Raw genomic sequence first — 19608 nt, 5'->3', positions numbered from 1 at the left:
GCTGGAAGTTCTAGCATCAGCAATCAGACAACAAAAGGAAATCAAAGGCATCAAAATTGGCAAAGATGAAGTCAAGCTTTCGCTTTTTGCAGATGACATGATATTATACATGGAAAATCCGATAGACTCCACCAAAAGTCTGCTAGAACTGATACATGAATTCAGCAAAGTTGCAGGATACAAAATCAATGTACAGAAATCAGTTGCATTCTTATACACTAACAATGAAGCAACAGAAAGACAAATAAAGAAACTGATCCCATTCACAATTGCACCAAGAAGCATAAAATACCTGGGAATAAATCTAACCAAAGATGTAAAGGATCTGTATGCTGAAAACTATAGAAAGCTTATGAAGGTAATTGAAGAAGATTTAAAGAAATGGAAAGACATTCCCTGCTCATGGATTGGAAGAATAAATATTGTCAAAATGTCAATACTACCCAAAGCTATCTACACATTCAATGCAATCCCAATCAAAATTGCACCAGCATTCTTCTCGAAACTAGAACAAGCAATCCTAAAATTCATATGGAACCACAAAAGGCCCCGAATAGCCAAAGTAATTGGCATCACAATCCCAGACTTTAGCCTCTACTACAAAGCTGTCATCATCAAGACAGCATGGTATTGGCACAAAAACAGACACATAGACCAATGGAACAGAATAGAAACCCCAGAACTAGACCCACAAATGTATGGCCAACTTATCTTTGACAAAGCAGGAAAGAACATCCAATGGAAAAAAGACAGTCTCTTTAACAAATGGTGCTGGGAGAACTGGACAGCAACATGCAGAAGGTTGAAACTAGACCACTTTCTCACATCATTCACAAAAATAAACTCAAAATGGATAAAGGACCTGAATGTGAGACAGGAAACCATCAAAACCTTAGAGGAGAAAGCAGGAAAAGACCTCTCTGACCTCAGCCGTAGCAATCTCTTACTCGACACATCCCCAAAGGCAAGGGAATTAAAAGCAAAAGTGAATTACTGGGACCTTATGAAGATAAAAAGCTTCTGCACAGCAAAGGAAACAACCAACAAAAATAAAAGGCAACCAACGGAATGGGAAAAGATATTTGCAAATGACATATCGGACAAAGGGCTAGTATCCAAAATCTATAAAGAGCTCACCAAACTCCACACCCGAAAAGCAAATAACCCAGTGAAGAAATGGGCAGAAAACATGAATAGACACTTCTCTAAAGAAGACATCCAGATGGCCAACAGGCACATGAAAAGATGTTCAGCGTCGCTCCTTATCAGGGAAATACAAATCAAAACCACACTCAGGTATCACCTCACGCCAGTCAGAGTGGCCAAAATGAACAAATCAGGAGACTCTAGATGCTGGAGAGGATGTGGAGAAACGGGAACCCTCTTGCACTGTTGGTGGGAATGCAAATTGGTGCAGCCGCTCTGGAAAGCAGTGTGGAGGTTCCTCAGAAAATTAAAAATAGACCTACCCTATGACCCAGCAATAGCACTGCTAGGAATTTATCCAAGGGACACAGGAGTACTGATGCATAGGGGCACTTGTACCCCAATGTTCATAGCAGCACTCTCAACAATAGCCAAATTATGGAAAGAGCCTAAATGTCCATCAACTGATGAATGGATAAAGAAATTGTGGTTTATATACACAATGGAATACTACGTGGCAATGAGAAAAAATGAAATATGGCCTTTTGTAGCAACGTGGATGGAACTGGAGAGTGTGATGCTAAGTGAAATAAGCCATACAGAGAAAGACAGATACCATATGGTTTCACTCTTATGTGGATCCTGAGAAACTTAACAGGAACCCATGGGGGAGGGGAAGGAAAAAAAAAAAAGAGGTTAGAGTGGGAGAGAGCCAAAGCATAAGAGACTGTTGAGAACTGAGAGCAAACTGAGGGTTGATGGGGGGTGGGAGGGAGGAGAGGGTGGGTGATGGGTATTGAGGAGGGCACCTTTTGGGATGAGCACTGGGTGTTATATGGAAACCAATTTGACAATAAATTTCATATATAAATAAAATAAATAAATAAATAAAAATAAATTAATTAATATTGGGTGAAGAATGAGTGAATGAAATAGCCTGGAATACCAGAGCAGGAGGGGGCTCAGAGGTCACTGAGCCTAGTCTCTCATCGAAGACTGAGGCTCAGGCAGGAGAAGGCTTTACTCAGGGTTTCACAGGGCTCCTGTGGCAGAGGGGTATTGTATGGCAGGGAGGATGAAGAAGAACGTGTATGACCCTGTACAGAAAAAGCTCTGTGAAAGTGGAAATTCTGGACACAGAAATTTTTTTTTTCAGCCTTCCAATCAAGCCTCTTGACCGCTTTCCACTCAGGCCTAGATAACAGCTCTGAGCTCTTCATGCACACTATCTACTTCTCTACTTCCCTTGCCATTGCCCTTGTGGTTCCTTCCACTCAAAATGCCCTCCTTCCCCCACACTGCAGTCCACTCAGGGCTCTAGTGGCTCTCTCTGGCTGACTCCCAAGGAGTTGGACTCTTTCCTAGGGCTGGTGCTACAGAGTGGGAGCCCCAGGATGTGAGCTGATGAGAAGGCAGGGGAGGGAGGGAGGGAGGAAGGATGCTCTTTGAGACACTCCTCCCCTGGAAGCCTTCCATGATGCTAGGCTGGGGCATGGGCTCCTTCAGTCCCTGTGCTTCCCTTCTCACACAAGGGACACACTGTAGGGTTTTTCTTTGCCCGTCTCCTGTCCCAGACTGGGAACCCCCTGGAGGCAATACTGAGTCCCCTGAGAGGGCCTGACACAAGGTCTGCAGCACGAAGGGTTTCTTGGGTGGATCACTGGATGGATGGATGGATGGATGGATGGATGATGGATAGATGGATAGATGGAAGGGTGGATAGATGGGTGGGTAGTTAGATGGGTGAATGGATCGAAGGGTAGATAGATGGGTGAATGGATTGATAGGTAGATAGATGGGTGAAGGGATCGATGGGTAAATACATGGGTGGATGGGAGAGAGAAGGAATAAAGCTCAGGCTTCTTAGGTTGTTCTCCAAGGGATGGGCATCTATCTGTCCAATAGGCCTTCAACAAAATCTCACTGGGCTCAACAGGGGCTTCACTACTCCTCTCTAAAATTCTTTCATTTTTTAATTTGTTCATTCACTCATTCATTCTTTCATTAACATCTTGGCTTCTTGTGAGGACTAAATAAATGCATGAAGGGGCGCCTGGGTGGCGCAGTCGGTTGAGCGTCCGACTTCAGCCAGGTCACGATCTCACGGTCCGTGAGTTCGAGCCCCGCGTCGGGCTCTGGGCTGATGGCTCAGAGCCTGGAGCCTGTTTCCGATTCTGTGTCTCCCTCTCTCTCTGCCCCTCCCCCGTTCATGCTCTGTCTCTCTCTGTCCCAAAAATAAATAAACGTTGAAAAAAAAATTTTTAAATAAATGCATGAATACACCTAAATACTCAGAACAGTGTCTGGTACACCATAAGTGGTATGTGACACCGTTATTACTATTTCGCAAACATTTCCCGAGGACTTACTACGTGCCAGGCCCTGACGGAGGCTGTGTTGTAATTCACCCCACCTCAAAAATACAGTGACATACAAGCAGGCCCTCACTAAGAGATGACCAGAGGGTTTCAGCCCTCCGTCCCAAGACAACCCCACTCTCCAGGACTGGCAGAAGGACCCACCCGGACTGGGACTGAGAGAGTGGAGAGGAACAGAAAATGCCCGCTCTGACCAACAGGCCTGGGGATGGGCCCTGGTGCATGGTAATGTGGCTCCTCACGTACATCTCCAGCCCAGCCCTTCCTGGTCTTACCGGGGCTGGCACGGTCGTAGCGGTATGGCTCCGAGATGAAGTGTGGGAGACTCATGAGCAGGCCTGCCAGGGCCACAAGGACAGCCCCATAGCCGATCAGTCGGGGCCGGTGGACTCGGCTGCCAAAGTAGCTCACAAACACAATCAGGGCTGTGTTTCCCACCTGCCGAGGGATGAGGGGACCCATTCGAATGGAGCAGAGCTGCCAGAGGCCAGCACCACCCTCACTTCTGTCACCAATCTGGGGTTCCCATCCGAATAAAGGACTAGCTGGCTGAATGAGAATCATCTGGGCCCCTCTTATGCAGATTCTGGGTCCCCCTAGGAGGGTCCCCACTGTCCCATTAGGGGAGAGAAATGAGGGAAGAGCGGACAAGGCTAGCAGTTCAATTTCATTCTGGAAAATGGGTTGGACCCCACGTTAGAACACGGAAGAGGGGGGACAGTTAAGGAAAGGGTCGTTAAGTTTCTGGGATATCACAATTGAGGCAAACAAATAAAATCTAAAGCCAGAGGACTAAGAATTTCTTGGAATTTCAAGCCTTAGAATAAAAAACTTAGGATGTGGGCACTGGAGGGGACTTGAGAGCTTGCAGCGATGGGGCAGGCTCTACGACCAGAAGCTGAAATGTGCTGACCATTGCTTTTTGGCTGTGACACTCGCCCTGAGCCCCAGGCTCCTCGCTGCTGGTGGGGGGGGGGGGGGTGCTGAGGCAGTATCTGCAAGAAAGTTGGTAGGTGGACCAAGTCTGAGAAGGTAGCCACTCTCCATTTTATAGACAGGACACTGAGGCTCTGGGGGGTTGGGGGGGCGGGGTGAGTGGTGGAGTGGCTTCCCTAAGGTCCCAGAGCTAGGTAGTGACCTTTCCTTCCCACCTCTGACATCTGGAGGTGGGGTCTGAGAGATATCTGAGGGTGCCGTGTAGTCGGCAGGCCTTGGGTTGAATGTGACACATCACCCCAGGGGGAGACAACTGCACATAAATCTGCTGTGGGGAGGGGAGAAAGGGTACTGTGGACAGTGGCCCTTCTCTGAGGTGGAAAACATCTGGTGGAGGCGGGGGCTGGGGCACAGCTGGACCCTGATCTCTAAATCCCCCCAAAGTAGCTTGTCCCCTCCTCGTCGCTTGGCTGTCGGCCCCAGACTTGTGGATCTCTGGGCAACTCTGAGGAGACACTCATCCCATGGTATGGCTCCCTTCCCCCACCACCCACTGGTCCACAGTTCTGCCTTTGATCTAATTTAAATCTCTCCCTCTACTATTGAAGTGACTTCCTCTGAGTCCTTCCTGGGACAGGCAACAGCCAGGTCCCTGGAAAGGTAAAGGAACCAAAGGGAGAGTGGGTGGACACGGGAATTCTGACTAGCTCTAAAATACCCCATACCCCCCGTTAGAGTGCCCCCGAGGGCAGGACTGCCAGTGCTCTGACGCTACAGGGAGGCAGAGGTCAGTTTCTCTACCGGAACATGAGGAAGGAGCTGGCTGAGGAGAAAATCTTAGGGGAGGAAGCTGTAATGGGGTTGCCTGTGGGCACCAGGAGGGGAAGGGCCTATGTCAGGGTGGTGAGAGAGGAGGATGAGGAGGCCAGGTGAGAGTCGCCCTCCACGCCCACCCCTGTGACTGCTCCAGGGCCAGTACCTCATTGAAGGCAGCCAGCAGCCCTGAGGTCTGACTGGAGAGGCCGAAGCGCTTCTCCACTGTGGAGATGGAGCTCTTGAGGTAGCCGGAGATCATGAGCTGTGCCAGCTGCAGCAGGCTGTGGCACAGGACGAAGAACTGCCGGAGGGGCCAAGGCGGTGGCAGCCGGCGGGGCAGCAGGGAGACAGGTGGGGATGCAGTTAGAGAGGGTGGTGGTTGGGAGACAGAGACGGAGTTGGGGGAAGGGAGGAGCAAGGAATAAAGATGGGGAAATAGAGTCAGAGGAGATAGACACACAGGAGAGAGAGAGAGTAAGGGCGGGAGGGCCAAGAACAAGAGGGGCGAGAGAAAGAGAGAGAGAGTTATTGGAGTAGCCCATGGCTTCTCACACAGGCCTAAAAACTACACAAGCTGTCCTGGGTGCACCTCAGACCCACATGACTGAGAGTAGGGTCTTTGTGGGGCCAAGAATGATGGGAGTCACTCTGACCCTCAGAGCCCACCTGGGCTAGACTGGACCGTCCTCCTTATTCCACCACCCTGTCGCCTTTCTCCAGGAAGTTCTCCCGGATCCTTCCCTGCTCACTCCACCTGGTTCTCCCCTTAGAGCTCCTCTGGGAGACCATGTGCACACACCGAATCCCCAAACTGCCCACCCCACCCAACTCCACCCTAAACGTCTGGCCTCCCTCCTGGTGAACTGGCAGTATTCCCAGGAGAAGGAAAACTTGCTTCAAAGAAGGGTGTTTATTCCAGAGCTTAAAAACAGTCTCTCTGTTCCTGAGTCTTGGTTTCCTCTTGCACACAGCAAGGACAACATCCCTGCCACTCAGGGTGACTGTGAGGACTAAACAAGACGTCACTCGGCACAGGCCCCGGCACCCAGGGGTCACTTGCATTTTTAGGGCTGCCCTTGGTGGAGCCAGAGCTCCCCGATATTCATACAGATAGAATCTCTGGGGTCCTTCTCTTTCCTTGCAGGGACATGGGGAGGCAAGGAGACTGGTGCCCCACTGCCTCCGGGGCAGCCCTTGTTTCTTCTCAGGAAGGAGGGAACACATGCCCAAAACTAAGCTAAATGCTTTGGTAGATTGTCCCTTTGATTCTCACAGCCACCCATTCTACAGACGAGGAAACTGAGACTCAGAGAAAAGCAGCAGCTTGCTTGGAGTTACACGGCCTTCTCTGCCAGGTCCGGACACCCCTGCTCCCGGCAGGCCCCGAGAGATACCTTGATGCTATAGAACACACTTCGTTGCAAGTCCTGAGAGTTTGGGCTGGCCTTGCCTTGAGGTATGTCTTCTGTGCTCATCATGGCCTGGGTGTCCTTGTCTGACATCCGGGGCTCCTCACCCACTGGACCTGTGGGACAGACATCCAGGAGGTGAGGGTAGAGATGGAATCCCAGAGGATGTCCCTGACTCAGGTCGCCCAAGGTATTCCAGGCGTTGGTGAGAATCTGAGAGTCTGAGCACCTTCAGCCTCCCTGAGTCCCAGTGATGGGAGGGCCCTTCCTAAGAGGGTATGTGCCCCACGTGCCCATGCTGGCCAGATCCTAACGGGAACCACCTATCTCACAGTGACTTCATTCCTTTCCCAGCATAAACCTTCCTTCTAGGGAGGCATTGCTGGCCACACTACATAAGTTTCAAGCAAGGTCTCCAGGAGTAAGAATGTGCAGACTTAGACCCCCTTGGGCCTGCAGCTGTGAGACATTGGTGCTCATAGAGGCTGAGCGGCTGTGGGTCTGTCTGGCTCGGCGTGGGATCACAGGTTCAGGGTCAGGTGCAGGGTCAAGGCTTGGTCCACGGTCAGGTAAAGGCTTTTCCTGGGAGTAGTTCAAAACAGTTACCAACACCCCCACAGGGCACCACCCTGCATGTAATCATAGAGCTAACTAGCCCAATCTCTAACTCATGAATCAAACCATATTGCTAGTTGGTGCAGAAATGGCCCTCAGAGGTCATCCCATTTAACTACCTCCCTCACCCTGGACAAACTGAACTCCCCAAGTGTTGTGATGACTCAGGAAGCAGAGCTATGGTTAGAACCTGGACCCTTGGCCCCATCAGGCATGTCTGGGTTTTTCCACGGAAACCGGTAACATGTCAGCATTTTACTCACTGCAGTGAGAGGAAAGCTGAACCCCCACAAGGGCATCTCCTGGGGCCTCCTGACGTTCTTTTGTTTTGTTTTTTAATTTTTTAATGTTTATTTATTTTTGAGAGAGAGAGAGTGCAAGCAGGGGAGGGGCAGAGAGAGGGAGACACAGAATCTGAAGCAGGCTCCAGGCTCTGAGCTGTCAGCACAGAGCCCGACGCAGGGCTCTGACCCACAAACCATGAGATCATGACCTGAGCCCAGGCGCCCCTCCTGATGTTTAATCTCGGTGAGGAGCTTGAAGTCCAGCCTTGGGAAACTCCATGCCTCCACCTAGATGGAAACCCCCACCACCTTGGCCTTCCTCCTTTCCTGGGGCCCCACTTCCTGCGGAAGCCTCCTCCATTGTTTCTTATGTTTCTCAACCTGGCAGGAGTTTCCCCTCATTCAACAAGCTCCTTCTAGAGTCTGGAAATGGACTCAGGACACCTCTGACCCAGGTAGGGGGGTAGGGACTCTCCATCTCCAGACCCAGAAGGCAGAATCAGGGAGGGGCTACAGAGGCCTGGAACCACCACAGCCAAGGGTTTGTGCTCCTCACACGAGGTACCTGAGAGCCTGAGGAATTTCTTTTTAATTGGGATATAACTCATATACCATAAAACTCACCCTTTTAAAGTACACAATTCAGTGCTTTTTGGTATATTCAAAAAGCTATACATCATCACCACTAATTCCAGAACGTTTTCATCATCCCAATAAAGAACCACATACCTGTTAGCAGTCCTGCCTCCCCTCCAGCTCCTGGCAACCACTAATCTATTTTCTGGCTCTCTGGGTTTGCCTATTCTGGATATTTCATATAAATTCATATACACAAAATAGTACAATATGTAATTATTTCGCGCCTCGCTGCTTTCACGTAGCGTAATGTGTAAGGTGCCTCCATGTTGTTGCACATATGAGTACCTCCTTTCTTTTTATGGCTGGACAACATTCTATTTTGTGGATGTAAATCGCATTTTGTTTATCCATTCATCTGTTGAAGGACATCTGGATTGTATCAGGTGTTGTGAACATTCATATATCGTACACATTTTTGTGTCAACATGTGTTCTCAGTTCCCTTGGGTATGTAGCCAGGAGCGGAACTCCTGGGTCATGTGGCAACTCTGTTCAACTTTTTAAGAAACTACCAAACTGTTTTCCGAAGTGACTGCGCTGTTTTATACTCCCACCCTCAGCATAGGATGGTTCTAATTTCTCCACATCCTTGTTAAGACTTACTATCATGTCTCTTTGAGGATAGCCATCGTAGTGGGCATGAAGTGATATCTTGTATGGTTTTGATTAACATTTCCCTAATGACTAATGATGTTGAGTCTTTTCACTTACTTCTTGGCCATTTGTTTATCTTCTTTGGAGAAATGTCTATTCAGATAGCTTGAGGAATTTGAGGAAATGAAAGTGTGTGTGGCTGGGGAGGAGTCCCGATGGGGGATGTAAGTATTCAGAGGAAACAAGGAGATATGGAAACAAAAGTGACACCTGACCGGGAGGAGATAAGGGGCTGGCCCAGTGAAGTGGGGGTGGGATGGGCTCTGCGGAGGTCACTGAGGAGAAAAGGAGGTGAGGGGGCTCCAGGTGAACTTGCCCAGAGGAGGCTGATAGGACGTTTGCAAGCCCTGGTTCCACTCACCAGCATAGACGGTCACCTACTACAGCAGAGATTCTGGGCTACACACTTTACATGCAACTCAGCCTTCACATGCATGCAAACCTCTCCATAGCTCTGTGCCTTTGGCGCTCTCGTTATCTCTGTATCTGACGAGGACAGAGGCTCAGAAGTAGCTAGCTCTGCTGATTAATGTTGGTGCAGGGACTCAAGCCCAGGTGTTAACCTCAACATCACTCCATGTTCCTTGCACAGTATGGATGAGGGGGAGATGCTCTTCTCTGTCTGAGCCCAACCAAGCCTAACCAGGCCACCAGGCCAGTGCCCACCCAATAACATCAAGGGGTCAGGCCAGCCAGATGATGAGGCTGGAGCTGAGTTGGGGGGCGGGCAGAAGTCGCTGACCAGGAGCCCCAGCTCTGAAAGAAGTCCAGGATATGGATGAGGGAGGGGGACAGAAGATCAGTGGACCAGCTTAGAATGTTCCACCTTCCTGTAGTCTAGTAGAGGGAAGCTGTGGCCCCTGGGATCTGAAAGCAGCCACCAGTTAGTGCGCAGGGTGGTCAGTTGATCACTGAACACTGAACGGGGCTGGTCAGGCAGGTAGCCAGACCTCTCCAAGCTCTTCCTGTGGGTTGAGGCCTCTGAGTGAGCTGGCAGGAAACAGTCCAACTCTGTGAATAAGGACAAAGCTCCGCTCGACAGGAGGATCCTGAGACCAGGAAAGTAGGTCCTCCTCATGTGACATCTCTGAGGACCTTCCCATCCGGTGAAAACTTTGTCAGGGGTCATCCCTGACAGAAGAGCGGGCAGCTGTGGAGTTGAACCTGGGCTGGGACTGGGTATTCTGTGGGAATGAGGGGAGAGGCAGGAAGTCAGGCTCCAGGAAAAAATCGGAGTCTGTTTCTCTCCCAGGTGAGCAACCAGGTTTGGGGGCTTTAGGTAGGCCAGGTGTTCCCAGGGCTGGAGCCCATGCCCCTAGAGTGGCAGGCAAGGGGTCTGTGTGTCTGTCAGTTGGTTACATGGCTGGCCACGCACAGGCCAACTCATGTCCACCAGCTGGTAAGTCATTGGTCTGGCTGTCTCTCAGAAGACTTGTCTGTTCAGACAAGCTAAACTAGCTAGCTAGCCAGTCAGACAGTCACCTTGAATGTCTGTCAGAGACCTTCAGTTCACTGAAGGATAAACTCTGAATGTCTGCAAGGCAGAGGCAGAGCCTCTGGGCTCTGGCCTGGGGTCTCGCTGCCCCCTCCATGACAAGAGTCAGGATTCTTCACACCAGCTGGATCCATGGTGATGGGGACGAAGGTTTCAGAGAGTAGCCTGACAGAGAGGACTACTTTTCTCTGCCTGTTCTTTGCTGGAAAGGCTCAAAGTCTGGCCTCCTCCAGCCACCTCCCAGCTGAAAAAGAGAAAATTCCAGGCAGGTGTGGGGCTGAGTGTAGGTTGCAAAGTCCTCAGACCTAGGCTCGAACCCCAGCTCTGCCACCGGCAGCTGTGTGAGCCTGGACATGCCCTTTCATCTCAGAGGAAACATCTGAGCAGTTTCCTCATCTAAGTGAGGCATCTAGGGGGGCTGGCTCAGGCCTGGGATACAGTAGGCCCCACTGAGGACGACTGCCCTCCCCTCTCCTTATAACCTTCAAGTGCTTCCGAGGCCACAAGGTCAAACTGAACCCATTCCCTTCCATGTGCACCTGACCCCTCCAAGTTAACACCTCCTTCTTCCATCCCTAGATTGTCTCTCCCTTTCATCCAGGCCCCAATTTACCACAAGACCTGAGGACCTGAACCCCTTCCCTCCATGCACACTCACTGGCTTTAGAAGCAATTGCCCAGGTTTCAATCCCCACTGGCTGCAATCCTGCTGTGTGGTTTTGGACCAGTGGCCCCTTTGCTTTCTCATCTGTGACAGGGCCTGTAATCCCTACATCCCAGTACACAAAGCACCCACCGACAATCAGATCCTTCCACCCCATGTTTAGCCTGGACCCTGAAAGCCTGGAACCACATCTTATGGTCTGCACTAACTTGACCTTGCAATTCCACTGTCTTCATTAGCGTTTTTTCTTCTTACTCTTCCCAGACTGACCAGCTCAAGCAAATGGCTTGATTGTTCATTACAGGAACTTCCTGAAAGACTGCTCGACTGTTCAAGGGAAACCATCAACAGAGTGTGTGCCTCTGATTCTTTGAATCTCTGTGCACAAAATCCTTATCTTCTGTTTCCACCAACAAACTGTTGTATCATGATTCTTACCCAATCCCAGTCAAGGCTCCCTCTTCCACCTCCCTCCCCATACTAAAGGACCTGCCTTAAAACAAACTTTCAATTCTCAACAAATATTGACCTTGCCTCCCCACTCTGAATCGTGCCAAAGCTTTGAGAAGTGGTATTATCCCTTATCATGGTAAACTTGGTCTTACCAACAGGTTATGTCAGTAATATGTGGGGAGCCAGCATGGATACAATACATAGCAGATGTTCAGTAAATGTTGTTTTATTCCCCATCAGGCAGCCAGTCTTTCCGTTAGCTGTCTATCCTGACACAAACTCCCGACAGGCCTCCATACTTGCTTTGTGACTGCAAGGAACATTACCACATCTGGAACTTGAGAATTCAGAAAAAGTTCAACCCAGGAAGGCTGGAAAGTTGGGAGGCTGGGAGACTCAGCTCTCTGGCTCACCCTAATCCTCTACAAGAAGGGACTTAGAGAAGCTTGTCTGAGGGGCTATCACAGACCAAGCAATACTATGTGCTCTGCTTGGCTAGGCTGGGCTCCCTCACCAATCCTCCAGACAACCCTTTGAGACAGCTGTTGTGACCCCATGATATAGAGGAGGAAACTGAGGCACAGAGGGAAAGCAACTTACCCAGAGTCCTGGGGCTGGTAAATGGGAAAGCCTGGACCAGAACCTGGATCTATCTGACTCCTGGGCCCCCAACAGCAACCATAATGAGGGAAGGGGGACATGTGGGGATCTAAGTCCTATACTCTGGGGGACCTAAGTATGGTGGGAGTTCAGGACTCATCACCAAGGCCCAGAATTGAACTTTCAGGAGGGATCTGCTGAGAAATGTGACAGTTCCCACATCCTGAGAACTCAGGGGGGGTGGGGTCAGGGCAATGACTCTTTCTCTCAAGAAAGAGCCTGTCTCCAGCAGAGAGAGCAAGATCAAAGATCACTTAGACCCAGTATGGCCTTGGGCCAGCAAGTAGACTTCACTGAGCCTCTGCAAGATAGGAATACTAAACCTTGTCTCTGAAGCCTGTGTGAGGGTCACACAGGATAACACCCTTTGTCAATATCAGGATGTCCCACAAGTAGCAATTTCGTCAGCCTCTGCCCCAAACTCACTAGGGAATCTATTTCCAGGTGTGGTCACCAGGCCCCAGAATAACTCATACTCCTTCCTGTGGGAGACTCAGCCCTGATGTCACTCTCTCACCTCCTTCTGATCCCTGAAGCAATACAGACCCCTCTGGATGCCTCCCTCTGCCATTTCTTGTCCTCTCCCCAACCCATCTCACCAGCTGCATTCAAACGTCTTTTTTTTTTTTTCCTAATAACTTCCCTGTGCAAGAGAACGAAAGTTCTCTCCTCCACACTCTTTGCCAAAGCCACCAAAGGAACTAGCAGAGATAGAGTATAGGGCAGAGGTTACAATGGGGAGGCCCTGGCCAAAGGCCCATGTACAGTTGTGTGGGCTGTGCACCACAAAGGGAATAGTGCCCTCTGGAGTGGTGCGGCACATGGCAGTCCTGCCTGGGGGGTACATCTGACTTCTAGACATTTTGGGGGGCTTGCACAATGCTTGCTTTCTCAGTGTTTTTAAGCTGGTTGCCAACATTTAAAAACAGGAAACTTGACATAAACTCCAGATTTTTTTGCTTCTTTTTGAAAGATTAGCGGATCTGGCAATACTGGGCCCCCATTCTCATATGCCAACACTCAGCTGGTCCAAGCTTATGGGCCTGCATGTGGCAATTTGCCCTGTTGGAGTCTCTTTGGGGGGGGGGGGGTGACTGTCTGGTCTGTTTGATGGACCCTCTTCACCTGCTTGTGACTTCACAGCAACACTGGGCCTGGGGAGTCCACTGGACAGGAAGCCAGGGCTAGGTTAACACTTTGAGGAATGAGGAAACAGGACCAGAGAGTGCTATGATTTGCCCAGGGTCACCATATGGGAAGAACTGGTCTCTGCTGGTTCTAGATGTCACAACGAAGATTTATTCCACACATCCTGACAGCAACCTGAGGCAGGCCTCTGGGGACCCAGAGACCAGAAGCCCCAGTCCCTGTCCTCAGGGAGCTCCCAGTGTATGTATGGGGTGGGGGGAGGGAGGCAGACATCTAACACAGAATCACAGTGAAATGTGCTCACTGATGTGATACAAGGAGTTTCAAGCCTACAGAAACAGAGCAGAGGCCCCAGCCTAGACTGCAAGTTTCTGGAAAGCTTCCTAAAGGAAGAAACATCAGAGAAAAGGGCAGAAGTATCAAAGCACAAAGAATGCTCAGGGAACAAACAGTCTGACAAAGCTAGAGCCCCGGTGCCAAGGTTGAGGGGGTGAGACTAGAGCGCTTGGAGGAGCCAGACTTGACAAGCCTTGAATGCCAGACTGTAGGGCTGGGCTTTGTTCTGAGCCCAAGGATGAGGTCCGATTTGGCCTCCTGGGAAGACCTCCATGTCTCTGCGGGGAAAGTGGAGAAGTCAGGTGGTGGGCAGGGATTAGGGCAAAGGCAGGGGTGGGGTCCAGAGCAGCAAGGGACTCTGGGGCCTGGGTCAGGTAGTGGCAGTGGGAATGGAGAGTAACAAGCCAAGGTACCACAGTGGGAAGTAGGATGGGCAGGACTTCATGGAAAATCAGCTATGGGGGTTGCAGGAGGCTGAGAAATCCTGGGGGCAGGGGTGGAGGGGGGACAGGCACAGCTCTGCATCTGGACATGCCAACATTGAAGGCCAGGATTATAGGGTGGTACTGAGTGGTGAGCTCAGCCTTGGCCATGGTGAGCTTGGGGTGGCCAGGGGGCACCAAGGGAGAAATGCCTAGGAGGCCACGGGCTCCAGGAGAGCCCATGAGGGGATATGGGCTGGAGCCAGATCTCTGGCTGTCTGGAGACATGAGTGGAGAGAAGGTAACAGAAACCACAAGTGGGCAACTTGCCCAGTAAGAGTGAGACGCCTCTGCCATGTGCCCCATCTGAAGAGAACAGAGCGAAAGAGAAACCCGCCCTGGAACTGTGGTCAGATGCCAAGGTCAGGGGAGGGTACAGTGTTCCAAAGGCGCCAAGATGTTTTTGGAAAATCCACCAGCCTCCAGCACTAATGCACACACAGCCCCCACAGCCCAAGCCTGGGAAGGGAAATATCCCCCGCGGCAAGTATTGGGCAATCTGTCCCTCATAACAATGGCAGACAGCTCTCTCTGGAAGTGCTGGGGTAGAAGGAGGCCAGTGTGGCCAACCCCTGCGTCGAGCCCTTCTTACCTCCTTGCTTTGTATTCCCTCGGCTTGCTGGTCCTCCTTGCCTAGCTCCTGCAGCCCATACCAGCTGTCTTTCCTTCCATAAAACCCCTTCCTGGGCCAATTCCCTAAGCCCTTGCTCTGGGCCACAGGGCTGGTCAGTCTCCTGCACTACTTATGTCCCCCTGATTAAGCAGTGAACTCCCTAGGGCAGAGCCTGTCCCGTCCTGTGTCCCGAGGGATCATGTCAAGTGCCTGCTGAAACCCTCTGGGTCAGAAGACTTTGGATTCAAATATTTGCTTTGCTACATTGTAGCTATGTGACCTAGGGCAGTTTATGTAACCCCTGTAAGCCTCATTTTCCTTCTCTGGAAGCGAGAGAAGAGTGCCGGTCTCGTGGCGTATTTGTAGGACTGAAGGAAAATGCTGTGCCGGGTACACTGCAGTCCTCAACAACAGTTAGCCCCCTCCTCCTTTCCCACCCCATCCGCAACATGTGAGTACAGACACCTCAGCCTCAAGAGGGCAAGGCCCCCAGGAACTGTTCCCGCTTCATCTACCCACCCCTAGCGAACATTATTCTCTGGCCCCGTAGATGCTTGCCCTTCCCCAAATTCATCCTGTTCTTTTCACCCCTCAGCCTTTGCACGTACTGTACCCTCAGCCTGGAGTGTCCTTCCTCCCCAGCAAACCACTTCTTATCTTTCAAGACCTGGCTCAGCTTAAAAACATGGTTGTTGAATTCAGCTAAGCTGGGTGAGGGCGAAGGGAAGGCCAGGGCCTGGAGAGGAGGGGCCCAGGTTAGGGTGGGGGTGGAGTGGGCCCCCTTAGTGCTCCAGTTCCCAGCATGGCCTGGTGGGCTCCTGGAGGAGGAAGAGTCAAAGCCAGGAAGGGCTTGGCTGCCATCTTTGGGAAATTCCTGCTAGCAGGACTTTGGGTGGTCTGTTGGGAGGACAATAGCATGCTTGAGGTCCAGCTACTGCAAGCCTTCCAGCTGTTGCTTCTTGAAGGAGATCCGTGCAGGGTGGGGGAGGAGGCCAAGCACTTTCTGGTGGTTTCCAAGCTGGGTCAGGCACTCTGTGCTGGGACTTTCTGTTTCCAGTTCTGGCCCTGGCTATCCTATCTGAACCCAAGATGACCTTAAAAATAATGAGGAGGGCCTGGGGGGAGGGCGAGCCTTGAGCCCACAGGGAATTCAGATCAGTCTCCTTCAGCTTAAAACACTGAGCATGAGGCTCAGAGACAGGTAGCCACTGACTTTGGCCATGCTCGGTCCCCTAACCGTGAGTCCCAGCTCATTTCTCCATGCTTACATTTACTCCTTGGAGCCCTATCATACCCAACCTCACTCCATATCATGAGTCTCCTGTCCTCAAGGAGAGTAGGCTTTCACAACAGGTTGGAGGGAAGGAAGGAATGTCATGGGGGGAGGCATGGAGTGAAGGAGGACAGTCTATGTACCGTGACTTTCCCAATGCCCCGCCTCTGCCCAGCCTGTGCTCAGATCTGGGCCCTCAAGAAGGGAATCAAATGTGGCCCCACCTCCAGGGAGCCCCCAGTCTGGTGAGACTGACATTGTTCTCCATTGTTTCAAGCATTAGTGCTTAGGGCTCTGGGCTGTAGCAAATGAGGGGTGGCTGGAACCAAGTTTATGTCTTTACTTCTTCTTGATCCCCAGGGTACAGCTGAAGCTCAAGTTGGCACCCTGGAAATAGCCAGGCTCCCTTAACACTGATGGGGAGATCTCTTCCCCTACAGAGAGGCCCTTGCTGCACTGCTCCTTGCAGACACAGAAGATTGAGCTTCTCAGTACAGGAAGAGACCAAACGACCACCGTGGCCAACCCCCTCCATCTACTGCACAAAGACAGTGGGTCTCAGAAAGCAGACTGGGCATTGAATGCTTGGCACCCAATTGTAGGCTCTAGGCTAGCTTGACATCTGGTTCACAGCTGCCTGAGATCTGGCCCAGTAGGCAAGGCCTAGCCTGGGATGAAATAATCATCCCCAACCCTGCCTACTCCCCAGTCACTAGCACAGAGAATAGTTTGCTTTGTCTGGAACCAGTGGAGAAATGCCCAAGTGGGTGGAGTCTCACTAGTGTGGGGTCTGTGGAAGGGAGGTGGGAGCCCTGAGGGTAATGGCAGAGAAAGGAAAGAGCTTTGGCATCAAGACAACCTGGGTTCTGGACCCCACTCTGCTGCTCCTTTGGTGGGTGACCTTGGGTGAGTCACTTGCCCTCTCTGAGCATCTGTTTCCTCGACTATCAGAAAGGTTGAGAGATTGTCACTTCATTCTCATAAAGCCAGTGATACAGAGTTCAGATTTTAACCCAGGACTGCTGGTTCTTTCCCTTGCCCTACCTGTCTGCCCTAGATTGGCTCACTTTGAACCCAGGGGGGTTCAAAAGCAGCAGAAACAATATTAGGAACAAGAAAAGATGAACCTCAAAAAAGAAAAGTGAAACAGCATATATGAGAAAGGTTACTTCCAGCTGGGAGAATTGGTCTGGAAGGCTTCCTGGAGGAGTTGGCATTTGGAGAGTTGGCAAATTTGAAGGAGGAAAATAGCATATTTCACCAGAATGGGTGAAGAAAAATGGACAAATACCTTCCTGGTGGAGGTAAAAGCTGAGCAAAGGGGCAGAAGTAGGAAAGTGGCTTCTCTGAAACCACAAAATGGGAATGGCCTTGGAAGATCATTTTCTCCAACTCCTCCCCCACAGATGGGGAAGCTCTGCATGTTGCCTAAGGACATGTGGTGAGTTGGTGGTGGGGCTAGGCCAAGAGCCAGATCGGACCCTGACTGCTCTTTGTGTGTCAGCCCCCGGCTGGTAGAGCTGCCTCCCTCCCTCAGAAAAGCTGGTCCCTGCTCTTTTCCCAGGATCCAGACTTTGTACCCAGCCCCACCTGAATTCCCACATCCCTCAGAGTGCCCTCAGACCAGAAAGAGAGCATGGAGGAAGACTAGCCTCTCAGCTTAAGTTAGAGCTCAGGAAGCAAGATTTTGGTGGCCCACTGGGTAGATGCTGGGGTCAGCCTCCTGCTGTATGTGTGGGATGTGGGGGCAGCTAGAGAATATTCCAGAACTGAGCCCTGCAGGGGTCAGAATAACAGTGGGGCAGGGGGCAAGCGCAGTACAGCCAAAGTCTCTAGTTTCTTCCATACCTATAAGATCACCAACCCTCCCATCCTGCCATGAGCCAAGGCTGAGGGGGAATTTGGTTTGTCAGTGACCCATCTCCAAACCAATCCGTCCAACTCTGATCTCACTGTCATCTCTCCTGTGAGGTCCCTAGAGGAAGCATCCATCCCACCCTTCCTGCCATGCCATGGTCCCCAGGTGCGTCAGCTTGCCAACGAAGCCCTTACTGTCGCGTGCACGAGACAGGGAGCAAGTTCAGTCTTGCCTGAGTGGGGGTGAGGCTAACACAGCTGGAGGAGGACAGACAGCTAGAAAGAGGCCAGAAGTGATCACCACAGGGCAGCCAGCCCGGAGGGCCACCCCGTCTGAAGAACCCTTTGTTTCCTCCTCCTTCTTTGCCTGCCCAAGAAATGCTCAACTGGGTGCTCTGTTCACAGAATCGCCACCGTCTCCACGTGGTGCTTCAGTCACACTCCAGGCTTGGCTCTGCAGGTCTCTCTCTGAACCTGTTTCTCTTCTCTGCTGATCTTTCAGATTCTTCGTGGCAGGTCTCCTGTCTCTCTCCTGTCTCTGTCTCTGGTTCTCTCTCCCACGTGATCTCTGCTTCTCTTCATTTCTCCCTGTCTCTTCTGCAGCCAGCTCTCTGGGGCTGACCTCCCTCCCTTTCCCTGCATGCTCCTGCAGACACCTGCTGGTCTTTGTCTTCTCCTCTGTCCTGTCGCCCTTCTGTCCCAGCCTTTGTCTGACTGCATATCTCTGGACTTGCTCTGTCTCTGACTACACTTTTATCTGTGTTTTTCTCTGCTTTGTCTGTATCTCTGCCTACTTCAGAGGGAGAACAGGGCTCAGCTCGGTGAGGGGCTCAGTGGCCTAAATTTGCACCGCCCTTTCAACAGCCTTGTGTCATCAGGGAGCATAGGCTGGGTTCCCTGCCTCCAGCTGAGCAAACAGTATCCCTTCCTGCCCCTTTGGTTATTCACTCATTCATTCAATACACCTTCACTATATTTCCTTATGTCTGGCTCTGCATGGGGAACGCCAAGCCCCCCATCCCACCCGACTTCACCCCGGTTCACCCATTTTGGCTCTACAACCTCCTCACCCTCCACACTGGGAACATAGCCCCCAGACTCCCTCCCAATGCCCCTTCCTTACGTCATCTAGACTTACCTATCCTGGGTCCCATGATTTTTGGGGTGCAGTGAATTCCAGCCCGTATTTCAATTTCAAGAGTGGAGCTGAGCAGGAGAGAGGGAGTGAGACCTTATCGGGAGGCCCCTGGAGACAGCAGTCGCGAGCCACTTCTAAAAGGGAGGCACTAATGTGGAGACTCCAGGCACCAGGCTGATGCCGCCTGGGCCACACTGGACCGCAGCCACCTCTTCCAAGATGGGTTAGGAATTCCTGCAAAACTTGACCCCACTCTCCAAGTGCCTGCCTCATGCAGCCACTTGTTCCTTCTGTCTCTGTCTCTCTGAATTCCTCTGATTCCTGGCTGGGACAGCCCAGTGCCAGAGTTCTGTGGGAGGCTGGGTTTGTTTAGATCCAGCCCTACTGATGGGAGGAGGCTGCTCTGTCGCCTCCCCTCAGCCTCATGCCTCAGCATTCCCCTGGATATTTTCACTTCCTCTGTTAGCAGGAGAGAGATGGCAGGGAGAGGGAATTTCAATGATCCCCATGCCCTGGGATCATTCAGTCCCGATTCTCCAGTCTCTTCTTATATTCCCATTCTCAGTCTGTCCCTGACCAAGCTCTTGTCCCTCCCTCACAGAAATTTTGTCA

The 19608-nt window shown here is 51.3% G+C and overlaps 1 protein-coding gene across 8 annotated transcripts in view; it reads right to left on the bottom strand.

Moving 5' to 3' along the window:
• The window catches only part of SLCO2B1 (solute carrier organic anion transporter family member 2B1), a 63021-nt gene extending 43706 nt beyond the window's left edge, over positions 1 to 19315 (bottom strand). For 3 of the 8 annotated variants that reach the window (XR_005794665.1, XM_040489364.1, XM_040489366.1), the window contains exons 1-4: positions 18997 to 19315; positions 6671 to 6801; positions 5440 to 5577; positions 3800 to 3962 (exon numbers count right to left, since the gene is read on the bottom strand). Coding sequence is in view for 6 of the 8 variants with exons in the window: in XM_040489364.1 (XP_040345298.1) it covers positions 3800 to 3962; positions 5440 to 5577; positions 6671 to 6801; positions 18997 to 19012 (448 nt within the window). In the remaining 2 variants the exon portion in view is untranslated. Of the gene's footprint in view, positions 1 to 3799; positions 3963 to 5439; positions 5578 to 6670; positions 6802 to 9237; positions 10061 to 14707; positions 14877 to 18996 lie in introns of those variants that run through there. The other 5 variants (XM_040489367.1, XM_040489361.1, XM_040489362.1 and 2 more) reach the window with 4 other exon arrangements.
• Positions 19316 to 19608: the final 293 nt, after the last annotated feature.

The sequence above is a fragment of the Herpailurus yagouaroundi genome, unplaced genomic scaffold (genome assembly GCF_014898765.1).
Source record: "Herpailurus yagouaroundi ecotype Mexico unplaced genomic scaffold, PumYag 180, whole genome shotgun sequence".
NCBI lineage: Eukaryota > Metazoa > Chordata > Mammalia > Carnivora > Felidae > Herpailurus > Herpailurus yagouaroundi.
Note: the sequence above shows the minus strand (reverse complement) of the source record. Positions and strands in the feature narration are given on the sequence as shown.